This window comes from Carassius carassius, chromosome 15 (genome assembly GCF_963082965.1).
Source record: "Carassius carassius chromosome 15, fCarCar2.1, whole genome shotgun sequence".
Taxonomy (NCBI): Eukaryota; Metazoa; Chordata; class Actinopteri; order Cypriniformes; family Cyprinidae; genus Carassius; species Carassius carassius.
Genome location: NC_081769.1, coordinates 30,389,873 through 30,406,599, shown reverse-complemented (window position 1 = coordinate 30,406,599; position 16,727 = coordinate 30,389,873). Strand labels below are relative to the sequence as shown.

General features: G+C 35.7%; 1 protein-coding gene across 10 annotated transcripts in view; it reads right to left on the bottom strand.

The window, feature by feature from the left end:
• Positions 1–496: 496 nt before the first annotated feature.
• LOC132158852 (ras/Rap GTPase-activating protein SynGAP-like) overlaps positions 497–16,727 on the bottom strand; it is a 124,809-nt gene continuing 108,578 nt past the window's right edge. For 7 of the 10 annotated variants that reach the window (XM_059568450.1, XM_059568458.1, XM_059568452.1 and 4 more), the window contains 2 exons: positions 15,824–15,896; positions 5,013–5,334 (listed from right to left, as the gene is read on the bottom strand). In XM_059568450.1, coding sequence (XP_059424433.1) covers positions 5,041–5,334; positions 15,824–15,896 — 367 coding nt within the window. In that variant the 3' untranslated portion in view covers positions 5,013–5,040. Of the gene's footprint in view, positions 2,718–5,012; positions 5,335–11,242; positions 11,305–15,823; positions 15,897–16,727 lie in introns of those variants that run through there. The other 3 variants (XM_059568451.1, XM_059568453.1, XM_059568454.1) reach the window with 3 other exon arrangements.

The following is a 16,727-nucleotide window of genomic DNA, read 5'->3' as shown; positions in this document are numbered from 1 at the left end:
TGACTGTATAAGAAATATAATTCTATATTATTTTAAATACATCAAGATTTAAATTCAATGAAGCTGCCTTACATTTATGATTATTTTATTTTAAATATATATTTTACACAGGCATTAAGCAGCCACAAACTGTTTAAAATATCAATTTCATTCAAGATCTTCTTATCAACTCCTCTTCTCTAGACAAGATTAACAGACAGACCATCTGGCATCACCTGGCAGCTGCATTTCTAACATGTTTGACAAGACACAGCAATGTTGAAATCACAAGCTTCCATCTTTTTTCCTTCTTTTCATCTTACTTTGACTGAAGGTTTTCTCCATTTGAGTTGATAGAAAAAAACCTGGGAGTGGCACACAACTTTATTTTTTCACAGACAGAACAATAGATAGATAGATAGATAGATAGATAGATAGATAGATAGATAGATAGATAGATAGATAGATAGATTGATTGACAGATTGATAGATAAAAACGAATTCTCACAATCATAAATGAATTCAATAATAATTTATTTCTTTATTCATCTGTTTAATTGATTTCATTTCTATAATTAGCCCACCCGAAAAATATAATTTCCGATTTATTCAAAAAGAAATGAAAGTCTTTTAACAGTATTGAATAAACTAAAGAATGATGAAATGATAACAGCAGTTATTATATTATTACAATAATAATCATAATTCAATAACCAGAATATCAACATTCATAACAAATCCAAAAACATCGGTAATGCACTCTGACATACCACTCTTGCTATTAATATAATATATACAAAAAGAAATAAAATTCCCAAGTGTCTGCCCTTTTCAAAAATGGAAATTTAGGGGCGGGGCTTATGGCTTGTCAAGAAAGATGACTGTGATTGGCTTATGGCTGACAGAGACCAACTAAAGTTTATTAGAAAGAGGCACATCATGGGAACTCCATTCATTTACAGCGGACAAAGAAGAGATTACTTGCATGGAAGAGTTGCTAGGCAAGTAATGAGGGAATAAAGCATCAGGCCATACAAAAGATCAGCAGAGTAAAATGGGGATGTCGTCTCACGAGATCGACCTTGTACAGCGAACCAAAAAAACCTCATCTGACGCACGGCACTGCATTGTGGAGATGCAAAAGCTGCAAAGATTAGCAGGTGACTCATGTCTGAAAAAGCTGATATATGCAAACATATGGTAGGTATTAAGCCTATATATTTATGTACAACCATTGCTTTGTCACCCAGAATCTGTTACAAAACACCTCAATCAGTGAGAAAATGAGTGCAAGCTTCAGACTGGCAAAATGTTTGGCGGACTCACGGCGATGCATTGTAGGTTTCGGACTGCGTACAATCAGCCTGAGCGAAAAGTGCTTCGAATAACTCAGCCGACGACTCGCCAACGGGAGTTTTCATTCCCACAAAGTCCTGTTATGCTTTTTCTTTTTCCACATATCGAGAAAAAGAGAAATCGGTGTAAAAGAACACATTCTGTACACTGCATATACAAACATATTTATGTACAAAATACATGTATATATTTATATTTATATTATATAACCATCCATACATCCAGTATATACATAAAGACTGTACACACACTCTATATACACACAGTCACCCACAACATTATTTAACCTGCATGATCTCTCAACATTTATATTTTTGTCAAGTGGTGTAAAAAGGAAGAAGAGAAATGTCCTAGTTGCCCGGCAATGGCATCCAAACAAGGAAATAAAGTTCAATTTAAAACAGCAACTTGGCTTCAAAAACCACCCACGATCCTACAAACGTGCCAAATTTCTAAATAAGAGGATTCCACATCCAAGCGGTGTCCTCCATGAAATCAAGAACTCCACAGCAAAACCAAAAAGAATTAAAAAGTAAAAGAATCCATCTTTCTTTCACATACAAAGGAGTCGGTGAGGATCCAGGACGTAGCAAAGTGCGAGAAGGGGGAGCAGGTAAAATAACAGGTTTTTGATTTTGCTTTGCAAAGAGATTGTCACATAAATTCAACAATCAAAAAAAACAAAAAACAAACAAAAAGGATTTTTTTTTTTTTACTTTTCAAGCTCTTGTCTCACATTACCAGCATGTAAATATGTGATCCTATCTGGGTGAGGTCCAGTCAAAAAGTAGAAAACCACCAGGAAACAATAGTTCAGATATTTCCAGCCTCTTATCAAATCCGCTGATGGACAAATCAGCGTCTCTTGAAAAAAAAAAAAAAAGGCTGTGTATATTCAGTTTCCCCAAAATAAAAGACATGACTGAGACACAGGCAGGCATGACAGGCAGAGCTAATGTGGCATATGAAGATCATAATGAGAAGAAGTAGAGGATTGTTCAATATCCTACATGTAAAGAACCTAAAAAACAGCACCTTTGAGATTGATCTGATCCTCAGAACCTCTCCAGCTCTCAACGAACCACTGCACTGTGTGCGACGTCATCTCTCGTGCCATCAAGAGGCACGCAGAAGCCGTCTGACAGCATCCCAAACGGTCATCATATCGAATTATATCAGAGAGAGGGCACGTCAGAGGAAGGGAACCTATATTTTTTCTTTGGATGGGCTCTGGCACTAGGTCAAAGCCTCAGTTTCTCCTCTGTCAACCAACCGAATCGCGTGACAGCGCCCTGGAATTAAAACCTGGCCACCCTGAAGAATGTCCAAGGTGAGGCCTCCAATTAGGTTCCAGATTGTCCTCCACAAAGCTTTGTGATTGGCTGGAGATGCAGGGAAAAGAGGAGGTGCTTGATGAGCCGCTGACCAATCACTGCTACTAATCTCAGAGAAGAAATGGACTAACCGCCAAAACAGGCAGCTCAACTTAAAATGATTTTTTTTTCTATCCAGTTTGCGTTAAACTGTGAGGCAATTGAAAGTTTACCTGAGTCATTCGATTCTACGTCTGAGGTATATTCATGTCATGGCACATTTATCAACTGATAACCCTGTTATCCCACTTTTTCTCAGCCGCTTTTGGGACATAAACAAAATTGCCTGCTTATTATTACTAAATGGAGTAGAAGTCACTTAAAGATAGCCCTCGCAGCTCTTAAAAGCTAAAATGCCAATCAGTCCATTCTCCTCTCTAGTGCCTTCCCAATCTATTTAAATATTACAGTACAGCTCAGTGTTTTTATTGTGAAGTTACGACAAATCTCCTCACTCTCATCTAGGCCAACTGTTTTGGCATAGCTATGTTACATACAGAACTTAGGTATTTTACAATGCGACAACAAGGCAATCAACAATGTATTGGGCTACAAATAAATGACTGAAGCCACATGAATGTCTTGAGTCTGTTGCAAACATGACAATGAGCTGATTAATCGTAAAACAAACAATATAACAAAAACTGTGGTGAACGATGAGGAATACAATCAGTATCAGATGATACTCAAATGAGGAATTATAGCTAGCAATATTTATGTACTGTACAGTACATAAGATCTGATTATTTTACAAACCAAGTCTGTTATCTAACAAGATCTTCCCTGAAATGACCATTCAACACCACCGAAAACTACTTTAGAGATGCCTAAGCAACTTTAAAGTCAACATGAAAACAAAACGGACCCTGTTTAATTTTAACTTATTATTCACAATTTTGTAGCAGAGCTTACAGAACAGTAGGTCATGGGTTTGATTCCCAGAGAATGTGTGAACTGAGAAATGTAAGTTGCATTGCATAAAAGCATCTGGCAATTCCATGAACGCAAATGTAATGATTATTTGGTGTGAGTCATTGTCTACTTTTTACATTCTTAGTCATCTTATTGATGATTATTTGGTGCATGCTATTCTTTTAACAAAATACATTTTAGAAAAAATCACAAATCCCTTTTGTTTCTTAGCTACCAGACTGAATTCAAGTATATAACACCCATTTTTACAATGAATTCCTAAAATGTAAAAAAAAAAAAAATTATATTCTTCCCATTTTACTCAAAAATGTCACATTTTGGAGGGAAAATTTGTTGTTTTAAAGTTGACTTTCATGTTGACTTTAAGACCAAAAAACAAAAACGTTCTGCTTATTTGAAAAATCAGCTCACTTCACATCACGTCCATTTTAAAGAAAACATTTCTGTATAAAAAATGCCTTACAACCACAACTGCATTCTGGTCTAGCATCTCGTTTTAGTAAAAAGACAAAAGGTTTTTGACCTGACAGAGATCACCTCGCACTCACCTCACGTTGCAGACACACACTGAAAGAGTCTGTAAGGAGATAAATAGAAGGACGAAGACACATATGAACAGTCAGGATGATGACAGAATGGGAGGCGGTGATGTGACACAGAGCAATGCTTTGAGAATCCATAGCACCAGTTAAATACACATAGGTTCTGAGATTGAGAAGAGAAAACATTGCACAAGTTCAGCCTATTGAGGCAATTCAAAGACAACAAGCACTTTCCAGACAATTGTCCACAAAAAACCCAAGCCACGGTCGAATTCCAAAGCTTGACATTTTCAGCATTACATTGAGACAGAGGAACACATCAGTCTCTCCTAAATGAGAGATCTTGAGAAGAGAGTGGCGTTTGCGCAACCATTTCTGCAATTCTGCTGTCGTTATTCTTGCGTTCATTTGAAAACCCTGTCAGGAGATACAGAAAGGCACTAGGGAAGCCAGACGACATGACAGAATCCCCAAGACAAAGCTGGCGTGTGTTCATCAGTCAAATTTCAACCTCTATACATTTCAAAACTTATGGTTTGTTTGCCCTTTGTTCCTGGGGACAAAGTTTCTTGGAATTTTTTACGCAATACGAGGGAGCTCAGTCAAAAAACCTGGAACCTGAAACGAGCACTTTCCAGTGGTTTGGATGACTTGTGGTGGCAGAGGTACTGTATGTGCAAAGGGCTTTTAACTTTGATCCAAAGAAAACATGATTTTGGAATAACATATTGGATCCATTGGAGAGCCCTTTTGTCTTGGATGGAGTAACTAATGGTGTGTCCCACCTTCCACTTGTCCTCAGTCTAATGCACGAAATAAAACAGATGACAAAGAACATGAGTTTTTCTTCGGAATTCCTAAAATAAAAATCGTATTTGGTCAGTGTTGTTATTGACCTGCTCCCCCTCCAAACTTGCCCTCGATGCCGTTGCTGATTTTTGGTTGCCGGAGAGTTCCCCGTTCGGCCGGAGTTGTACGTGAGGACGGGAATGAGGTGGGGAGGCTAACATGAAGGACAAGATTCCATTCAAGGGGGATTGGGTGGAGGATTTGTCCGATTGGGAGACTCCAACAACTCTGGGAGCACTGGTCAATTCTCCTCCAAAACTCACACCGGGGTCTGCTGAATCCAAGGCGGAAAGCTGCTTTTCCTAGCGAGACAGAGAGAGAGAGAGAGAGGAAAGGGGAGGAGAAGAGAGAGCAGGCGGAGGGATGGAATGATGGAGGGATGAAGATTCCGCAAAAAAATCAGCAAATGGAATGCGAAAGAGAGAAGTTCCCATGGCAAGAAGATCGATAGGGAAGTACAGAATAGGAAGATCAAAGAAAATTGAGGTCACAGGGTCAGATTGAGAGGGAGAAAGAGAGATTTGAAGTGGCGAGGGATTGGAAGAGCAGTAAAGGAGGAATAAAACAGAAGCATGAGTCGCATAGCAGAGGAATGAGAAATATCCATAGAATCGCTCAGGGAAAGAGGGATAGACACAAAGAAAAGTAAGAAAGAGGGATGAGGAGGGAGTTACAAATCTACTGTTGACACGTGTGTTTTAGTGAGGCTGCACTGCAGAAGGCCAGAGTGCTTGTCAAAAACAGTGACACAGAATGATACAAGCCCTGGTTATTGGATTACCTTTGGTAAATATCCTCAAAAGTGATTTTAAATTAGAAGAGCACTATTCATTGAGGTTATTTTTGCATTAAAGGGGTCGTATCATTTTTTTTTTTTGACCAAAAATATGTTTCATTTTTTTATTGAATCATATAGTTTCCATCCTCTTCCTTATGAAAGCAAAAAGGTGATTTTCTTCAGTTGTTAAATCGTCCCCTTGGAATTATAAGGTTTTATCTGACATTTTTGTCAAAATTTAGTTATTCACATATTCTTATTCTGTGACTTGTTTACATTATGTAATAGATTTTTAAATGTTGTGTACATTTTGGGACTTTTTATTTAAAAAACAAAAAGGTTCTTCTATCTACACAGTCGAATGGAATAAAAAAAAACTAACTATCTCAAAACTACTCGGAATTACAGATAGAACCTTATAATTCCAAGGGGACGAAATATATAGTGGCAATGTATTAGCATATTTTAATTTACATATCCAATACCCATATTTGGTAATATATATATATATATATATATATTCAGCAAGGATGCATAAAATCGATTAAAGGTGTCAAGTAAAGACCTTTACTTTGTTATTCAGAAAGAATCCTGAAAAAAATTGCATCACAGTTTCTACAGAAATATTAAGTAACACAACTCTTTTCAACATTGATAATAATAAGAAATGTTTCTTGAGCACCAAAATCAGCATATTAGAATGATGTCTGAATGATCTTGTGACACTGAAGACTGAATGATGCTGAAAATTCAGCTTGGCATCACAGGAATAAATAACATTTAAAATATATTAAATTAAATATATTTTGGCTATTAAATTGCAATCATATTTTATAATATTACAGTCATTACTGTATTTTTGATCATGTAAATGCAGCCTTGGTGAGCATAAGAAACTTATTTTAAAAAACATCTTACTGACCCTAAACTTCTGTCCTATAACAGAGGGATGTTTTTGACATATTAATGCAACTTGAAAATGCTTTCAGACGCAATTGCATTAACATGGTTACATTCCCACCTGTCAATCATTACATCAGTTATTTTTTTGCAAAAAATCTGATTGCTCATGATAAGACCCTTTTAAAAGGACAGCTGCCACAAAAGTGTCTGAGTGCAGTAAAAGAGACTTCTGCTAAGCATGCAAGCATGCAACTGATGCAACAGTGTGATCAACTGCTTTCAGTTAACTGTTGTGACAGTTTGTATTTACACATGTGCTTGACAGCATTATGCTAGTCCAAAGGACTCTAGGGAACAAATCATGCATTGTTTATTTCTGTAAAAATAAGAATGGCAAGCTCTTAGCTGAGTTAGTTCTCATTTAAAGCAGCTTGAAAATAAACTTGATTCTGTCATCAGTACAGATGAAAGACAACAGAGTTGTACAACAAATCAAGTTGCAACCTATCTACCATCTTACAAATATTTAATATCGGATTTGTTTTATATTGCATGATTATATATAAAATGTTGATATTTTATATCAAAATTCACTTGTTTATACCAAAACAAACAGTGTCAAATGCACTATTTAGAATTTCAGGGAGTTTTTACACTCAATTCGGCTTAACCATATAACTATACAATTCAGTTTCTAAATGTGGTATAGCAGCATTACCATGTTTACCACCAGAGTACTAATGGCAAGTAACTAGATAAGCATTTACAAGTAGAAATCGGGTAAGTTCACATAGAATGTGCGGTTGCTATTTAAGCAATATCACACAAGCAAGAATGCTGTTTCTCGACACACAAATGCTGTTTTGCATCACAATTATTAGTAAGAAACAATATTAACAAATATTCACAAACAAATCACATAACACACAGCAACAGATTTTATTCCAGTGTTTTGGAATGAACATTTAAGTGTCAATGTCAATGAATCACTCGTATATCCAGTACTGAGTACCTGAGTGAATTGTCTGTTTTTGAATGAACTGTTTGTCTGAACGATTCAATGTCTTACTCAGATGTTCTGTACTTGTTTTAAATCAGCGTTTTTTCACAACTCATTTGAAAATAATTCAGTGAATCACTCAGAATCACTTGTCGTCACATAGGCCTACTATGTAAACTGCAGAAAGAGTCACACTGAAAGCATTGCAAATGACATATCATATATAGACGGTTTCAACGGCAACAACATAAACAAACGTTACTTTGCATGCGCGTTTTGTGGACCTAACTTAACTTCCGGTAGACTTCCAAATAGAATCAATAACAACAGCCAAGTCCCTCTAGAGTAGATATTTTTTGATAACAAACAAAATATGTTTGCCGCGTGGATCAGGCGGACTTAATGAAAATGCAAATTCATTCTTTGCCAGCAGGAGATGTTTTAAAGCATAGACATAAAGCGTGAGAAATAGAGGTTTCCCCAGTAACAGCTGTAAACAAAGCAGAGCTGGTACGCTCACACACGCTGCTTTATCAGGCATATAACATGCAAGTCTTCCTTCAGAAATACAGCGATATAAAAACACCTGTGCCTCGTTTTGATATTTAAACATATAAATGTAAGGAATTATTATTATTAAACGTGCAGTACATAACGTTACTCATGTTTATTCAACGAAGCGTTTTTGAAAATCGATCAGTTTTAAAATTGTGGCGAGTCTCCAAAAATAAATAAATGTATGGGAAACACATCCCGCAGTACAACCACCTGACCCCAACTTCAGTCTACTCATCACCTTGACTTTAACTGCGTTTGCAGAAGGCACCGCAGCCAGACCGATATACACAACACAGACCAGAAGTTAACTTAGGTCCAGGCGCGTGCGCCCGATGAAACCGTCTATACTCTTAATGAATATATCTCTATACATCTGAATATTTTATCATCAAGTTATTGATTTATAAACTTAAATATGTATATTTTTGGCTAATACATTATTAGCAAATTCTGTGTGAAAACACCCTTAAGTCCATCTTTGTCACACACACACACACACACACACACAAATAATAATTTGCCTTTCAGATTTTTTGTCATGTGTGGCTTAGCTCTTATTCACAAATAGTGTAGACACTGTTTTTATTTAGCTCTTATCCGCTAATCTTACCTACAGAGGCGCAGTGCAGTGCCAAAAGCTGCCTCAGCTCATTTTATATCTAAATCAAGTTCAGTGTGTTTTTCATCATGATCAGTCCTTTTCAGTGAAGTCTGCATTGGGGTGGAAACATTGGAGTTAAATCAACCTAAAGTTAAACCTGAGGCTAATGCATCAAAAAATTCAACAAAACAACATGACGACAACATTTGCACTTAGCATTTTTTTGTTAATATGTTTACCATTCTAAATATACTCACCTGTTATTCATGTTTTACAAGAATTGAAAGTGAAAGGCTCCACTTTAATGGGTTCTATGTTTTTTACACCAAGAAATTTGCTTTGGTTCCAGACTGTTACATTAGCGAAGTGGCTAGCTTTGCTAACATAAGCCAGTCTGACTCAGTTTTGGTGCAATTTGTTTCTCTTCTCAATCAGAACCTAGTATTTGAGAATGAATATGGATTTAGAGTTGGGGAACTGAGGTTTGGATCTAGCTGCAACACTAAACAGAAAGACAAGTGATGACGACAACAGGAGCAAAGGGTGCATCTCTGTCAGAACTGCAACTCATGCGATGGTCACGTTCGTCTGGAACCATTGCTTTTCTTTGGGTGGTCAAATCGAAGTCTCGGTTGAATTGGTCTGTCAGGTAATTTAGGTTCAAAAGTGTGTGTGGGTTTCTACAGCTCTTTAGGACCCAGAAACCTATAAAATATCACCTGCGGCGAACATAATCACAAACACATCGAGCAGCACCACATACATTCACCTTTCATTTTCAATTGGCCTTTCATATCACATGAACGTTGCATGTCTTTATTTACCCAAAAGAAACAGTACATAAAATGAGTTAACGCAACCATGAACATTACATTTCTATGCAACAAACTAGTGATACAGCTGTACGCCACTCAATGCACAAATTTCTACACAAGTACTTCCAAATCACCAGAAGCTCTCTAAACACTGCAACAAAAGCATGAACACATACTACGTACACTCACACTCATCCAGGATTCTCATGCACGCTGATAACCCACCCCTGACCCCTGTCAGGGTGGCGCGGAGAAAGATACGGAGATTTCCCAGAATTCATCATCATCTGTTTCAGAGTGAAATGGTGATGATGTCGACAGAATGGACATGGTGATGAGAAGTCCTGCGCCTTGCACTGAACCATATGACCTGCTTACCACTATGTAGTGTCAGATTATGCTGAAATTATGAGATTTTGCATGGATGTCAGGTGAAGCCTCTTGCAAAATAATCAAACAAACAAACTCCCCAAAAACAGAATCTCTTTGAAACAGGACATGGCAGCAAAATGACTGTCAGGATACTCAGCATTTGATAATGCACTCATCAAAATGCTGTCATTATTGCATTTATTAGTATTGCTTAATTTTAAATGGAATTTTTACTTGAGCAAGTGAAGGAAAAACTAGCTAATGCATTACTTTCCATAAAAAAGTAATCAAAACAAAATGTATTACTTTTTTTAGGAATAATGCAGCTTACACTGTGCTGTTTTTTCCTCCAGATATTTTTATGCTAAATACCAAACAGAGTCATTTTGTGTGAGAAGAGTAAAAAGTGTGAGAAGTTCAAAATTATCTTAAGTTTATGTGGAATGTCATATTTACTTAAGATAATTTTAAGATGAACAACAAACACTGTGGATTGAGACAGAGCTTTGGGAGAATATTTGCCAGAATGTCTCACTGAATATCAACAAAATTGTTCATTTCATTTCTTGCCATATATTTATGAAGTCAGCTTGACAAAAAATTTGACAACACAAAATTAACATCTGTCTGGCTATCTAGATATCTAATCATCTATGTCTGTCTATCTATCTATCTATCTATCTATCTATCTATCTATCTATCTATCTATCTATCTATCTGTCTGTCTGTCTGTCTGTCTGTCTGTCTGTCTGTCTGTCTGTCTGTCTGTCTCTGTCTGTCTGTCTGTCTGTCTATCTATCTATCTATCTATCTATCTATCTATCTATCTATCTATCTATCTATCTATCTATCTATCTATCTATCTATCTATCTATCTATCCACCAATCTGTCTGACTGTCTGTACATCCATTTATTGTACATCTGTCTGTCTGAACCTTCAAATCTCTTTACAAACTTCTCAAACTATAAGGCTTACATCAACTAAGGTTGCTTTTTCCCTCAGATTTGAACAAGCCAACATTTATACTAGTTTAATTGACTCTGGCTGGGAAGTACGGGTGCATATGACTTTGTGCAGGCGAGGTGCAGTGTGTGTGTATGTGGACGAGTCAAGGGTACATACAGTGGATGTGGGAGGAGACAGAGGTGGAGTGGGCGGGTCACAGTCAGGTGAGTCGTTACCTGTGCATTCGCAGTGGGACGGGTGCAAGGCGGGGCTGCACTAGGATGGACTGTCGCCTCCCCTAAGAGAAATCACCGTATCTCATCAACACATGACAGGAGAAGAGGAGAGGAGAGAATTGTGTGTATTTGAGGGTGTGGGCCTGTGCACCAATCCCAGCAGGCAAAGGGAGTGTGTATCCGTGAAATCGGCATGCATGTGGACATACACACGCACTCACATAAAAATACACGCAAATTCCCAGACCAACATTTAAATGTCCACCAAAATACACACACAATCCTCACTACATACAGTAAGTCAAGGGCAAAAAAAATCTGTGCTGAAGCTCTCAGTGCCATGTTGGTCATTGTAATGATTTTGCAGCCAACATGCAGCTACAAGCTAAACAAAACTCTTCTCTACAAGTACAACAGGGTAATTCTTCAGCTCTCAAAATCCCAGTAATCTGCGAACAGGGACATGCTACTGGCTCAATGCACCTGACATAATAAAAGTGGCGAGAAAAATGGCAGAACAAAAACAAACACAACAGCTTGTGAAGGTCTGCCAAGCACATGAGCAAACACAGAACTGTCAGAGAAGCATCAATAAGAACTACGGGACAGTTCAAAACCAGGGTGCTTTACAAACACAAACTTCTCTCTTGCTAAAATCAGAGGGGCTTTAGAAGAGAATTTGATCAGTTTTAATGCAGAATGAGTTTTTATACAGTTTTTCTCAGTCGCTTTGGTACATTTCTCGAATCATCCTTGAGATTTGCAAAACAGTAAGTGCATTTCTCAAAACAACTCGTACAAATAGCAAAACACAATGGATTACCTGCAAAAGCCAATCTCTTGCTCAAAATCCTTAGTTCGTCTCTCAAAAATAGATATGTGTGTCAATGAACATGTCAGTGCCATCAGAATGACAATTCCTTGTGTCATAGTTTACGGATAAGACAGTCAAATTGCTTAGTCATGTTGTCGATATAACAGTGTACTCTGGAGGAAAGTTCTGATGTTACTATAAACATGGCAACATTTTGGATGACAGTTACTGTATTGAACAGTATGCCATATGCTTACAGTACATATCCATATATCCATTTCAAAAGTACAAATTTACACATTACTGTATGTGGGATGTTGACTGAAAGAGACTGGATAGAATTCCAAGTTACACTTTTACTAGTGGTCTGACCCAAAAGATAACAATAAAAAAACCTTTACAATGACATTGTGATATAGAAAAGGAAAAAAGAAATATGGGCACAAAGATGAAAATAAGTCAATTGTCAGAATGTGTAACTCTTGTGTTGTCCTCTGTCTATACAGTATAAGCTTTCCAACTGAAGATTCATGAGATGAACCTTTGAGCTATTTCAGAGAATTGGTTTATCTTTGGTTTATCATCTACATTCTCTTCATTAGTAAAGATTCACTTGCACAATTCATGCCTAATTAAAAAAAAGTCTAATAATAATTTGTAAAAATAAAAATAAAAAGTGTGCTTGACAGTTTATGACAACTAGATTAACCATTTTGTATTGAATGACTTATACGATGAACTAAAGACTAGATGTTTTGAGGGGTAAGACTATTGCACAGAAAATTATATAATACATTTTGAGTGACATGACATTAGCAACTGATAATGTAGGAAACCGCAGATAAATGTGCATAATCAATTGCATAAATGTACAAAAGCAATCGCAACTTGTTCAACAGAATGAGACTCTGGTTTTGTGATGTGTATAAATGACTAGATGATGTGGAGGTTGTACAAGTAGTTCTGAGAATTTCATTTCTGATTTGAGAAAGGCACCAAAGCGACTGAGAAAAACTGTAATATTTTACACTACCGGTCAGAAGTTTGGAAGAATTAAGATGTTTTAATGTTTTTAGAAGAAGTCTCTTACGCTCATCAAGGCTGCATAGATTTAATCAAAACTACTGTAAAAACGATAATCCTGTGAAATATTATTACAATTTAAAATAACTGTTTTCTATTTTAATATATTTTAAAATGTCATTTATTCCTGTGATGCAAAGCTGCATTTTCTGCAGCCATTGCTTCAATTTTCAGTGTCACATGATGCATAAAAAACATGCAGAAAATGCAGGGAAATTTTTTTTAACACTGATAATAATAAGAACCATTACTAAAAATTGTGCACTGAAACCAATAACAATAATAATTCATTCAGAAAAAAAAAATCAGGAACAGGTTATATTAAATATATACAATTATATATCACAATATAAAATAATTTATTTTATAATTTAAAATAAAAGAAAATATCATTTTATAATATATTATTGTGTATTATATAATAAATATTATATAACATTTAATGTATTCAAATAAACATGTTATATAATAAAATAGAAAGCATTTTAATTAGTTATGATATTTCACATTATTACAGCTTTTACTGATCAAGTAATGCAGCCATTATTAACATAAGAGACATATTTTTAAATCTTATAAAAAAAAAAAACTTAATTACTCCAAACTTTTGACTGACAGTGGAAGAAAAGGAAGTCATTTTATTCATATTATGTTTTTTTATTAAGTAAATATATACAATATATACACATATGTATATGTACAAGCTTTTTACTTACATTATTAATTAATAATATTAAATGTTTATGATTTAATTTATATGAAGTACATCAGAACTTTATAAGGCAGAATCCCCCCCCCCCCCACATTTAAGCAATCTAAATGTGTAAAACAGATGTTAAAAACATGTTTCCTTATGGAACCGCTGCAGTCTCGCCCCTTCCAAACATCTTCTGATGCCCACCTGAGCTTCTCTTTCACACACTCTTTGTATTCTGCAGGAGAATCAGTGCTGACTGCGCTGAACGTCTGTCTGCGGTTCTGTCCACTCAGCAGCTTTCCTGATCCCTCAGCTATAAGTACAGCAGCTCACACGTTTGATCTCATCTTATCTTGTCAGAAACAGGATTATTGATTTTCTCCTTTTCAAAGTCACAACGGAAGTCGATTTAGATCCTGCTGGAGCGTTTGCTCAGAGCGGTCGATTGACGTGTGCACAGACTGGAACTGCAGAGAATTTGGTGTTTGTTGTCACATACAGTACAGCGATGCACCATTTATGACAAATTCAAGCATAAAAAAAGAAGCGGGGGGATGACGTATGGAAAGAAATGTGAAGCATCTGACATCCCTACAGGAAGAACTGGAGTTTAATGCTTAGCTAAATATCTTTCCACTTGAGGTAAAGCAACACTGAGCAAATGATGCTTCAAAAATGCTAGAATTATCCAATTATGTATTGAAGTATTTGTACTTGTTGAACTATCCCACTGGAAATATTTGAATAATATCGCAAATGTTTCACCTAGACAGCAAAAGGACTGAATGGAGAGCAAAATGAGACTCTGGCCTGAGAAAAATATAAAATATATTTATATAATATAATATTATAGAAATAATTATATAAATTATAGATAATATATAAATATATTTATATATAATATAAATTATATGAATTGAAATATATACATGTAAATACATGTAAACTGTATGTGTGTTTCTTTATATATATACTGTACGTAATAAATATACACAGTATTGAGTAAACAAAAACTTTGATTTTGGATGCGATTAATCTTAATTAATTATTTGACAGCACTAATTCCTACCTAAATAAAACATTAATAAGAACACTATTATAGGGGTCAGATCTCATATGGACATTTCATATTATTAAATTATGCCACATTTGGGGCCAGTAAGTTATAATATTTTTATTACTATTTTTATTTTTTATATAATCATTTCATTCTGAAAGGATGCATTAAACTGAACAACTGAACAACAAACAGTGAAGACATTTATAATGTTACAAAATATTTCTTTTTTGAATGAAAGAAGTTTTTGAATTTCCGATTGATCAAAGAATCACACAAAAAAAAAAGATTTACAAAAAAAAAATATTAAGCAGAAAAAACTTTTTAAACTAAAATAATTAGAAATGTTTTTGAGCAGTAAATTAGCATATTATAATATTTTCTGAAGGATCATGTGACATTGAAAGACTGGAGTAATGATGATTTGCATCAGAGGAATAAATTACATTTAAAAATATATTAAAATATGAAAAAGTAGTTTGAGCATTTAATAATATTTCCCAATATTACTGAACTATTTTTTATTGTATTAATATTTCTTATTTATTTTTTCAAAACTTTTGAACACTAGTGTATAATAATATAAAACAGTTTTTCAGACTAAAGAAGAAGTTAAAGTTACAGTTTTAAATTCTTCTCAATGAAAAGAAAAAGGTTATTCCTCTTGACATGACCACTTTTAGCCTCGTCTGAGAAATAAATCATTCGTCAGTTTTAACATCATCATCAGAATTCAGTGCTACTCTTCCTCAAGTGGATCAACTCTGTGAGTTCTGTCCTACAAGTCATCACATCAGCGATGGAAATCAATCCCTTAAAGCATTCAGACAGGCAGAGCAAACGAGCAAAGACATTCCAACAGAAACACAGAAGAACAGACACGCAAACAACGGACAGAACAGTCCAGGACAGATCCAGAAGAAGACAGACCTGGTCTGCGAACATCCTGGGTTTCTGCTCAGGCATCACCCCTCCCCTCAGCTCGTCTTCCACAGCCATGAGTCTTCACGGAAAACAATGAAAGCGAAGGAGAGAGAAAGACATGATCAGTTCCAAAGCACACAGACATTACTGAGATCAGACACAAGTGTTCATCAGCCAGAAATATCATCGATAAAAGCATTGGTTGTGGTATAAACTGGAGTAGTTTGGCTGATTTGGTCCAATCTGGAAAGCCTACTGTGAGAAATTCCATCAAAAACATGTCTCATTATGTCATATAATGACATATTTCCATCATCCCATGGGAATAAAGGAGCGGATAAATGAAAATGGGCCACGTTGTACGACTTCTAACGATGGCTGCCCCTCTTACTGGCAGCTTATTTCAGCAATTACACGCTATTGAAGTGTCCGCCAGTGTGCATTAAAGTGACGTTTGGTTCATACATAAACAGAGATGTTTTCATATCTCCACATGAGCATTTCACAACTCTCTGGAAATCACATCAGATACTGTTTTTAGGCAGAACAAACCACTTTAACAGGCCCAAAACTGGTGTGATTATCAACTGAACAACGGCTTTGTGAGGATTGATGTGTCTTGTGATGTTTGGTTGAGATATGTTGACAAGACAATATGAGTGCATGACATGACAACTGACATTAAATGCATGCATTTTGGTTTGAATATGAAAGGTTTCATTCTTTTTTTAATGTATACTGATATGAAATGGTACATTTATTTATTCGCAGGATGACTTATTCTAGTCTTTAGCATACAAGTAAATAATGAATTGCACAGTTGAAGTTTAAAACAATGTGATTGGATATTTTATTCCATTGATAAACGCACATATATGCTTGTACAAAACCAAATAAAAAACAACAGCAA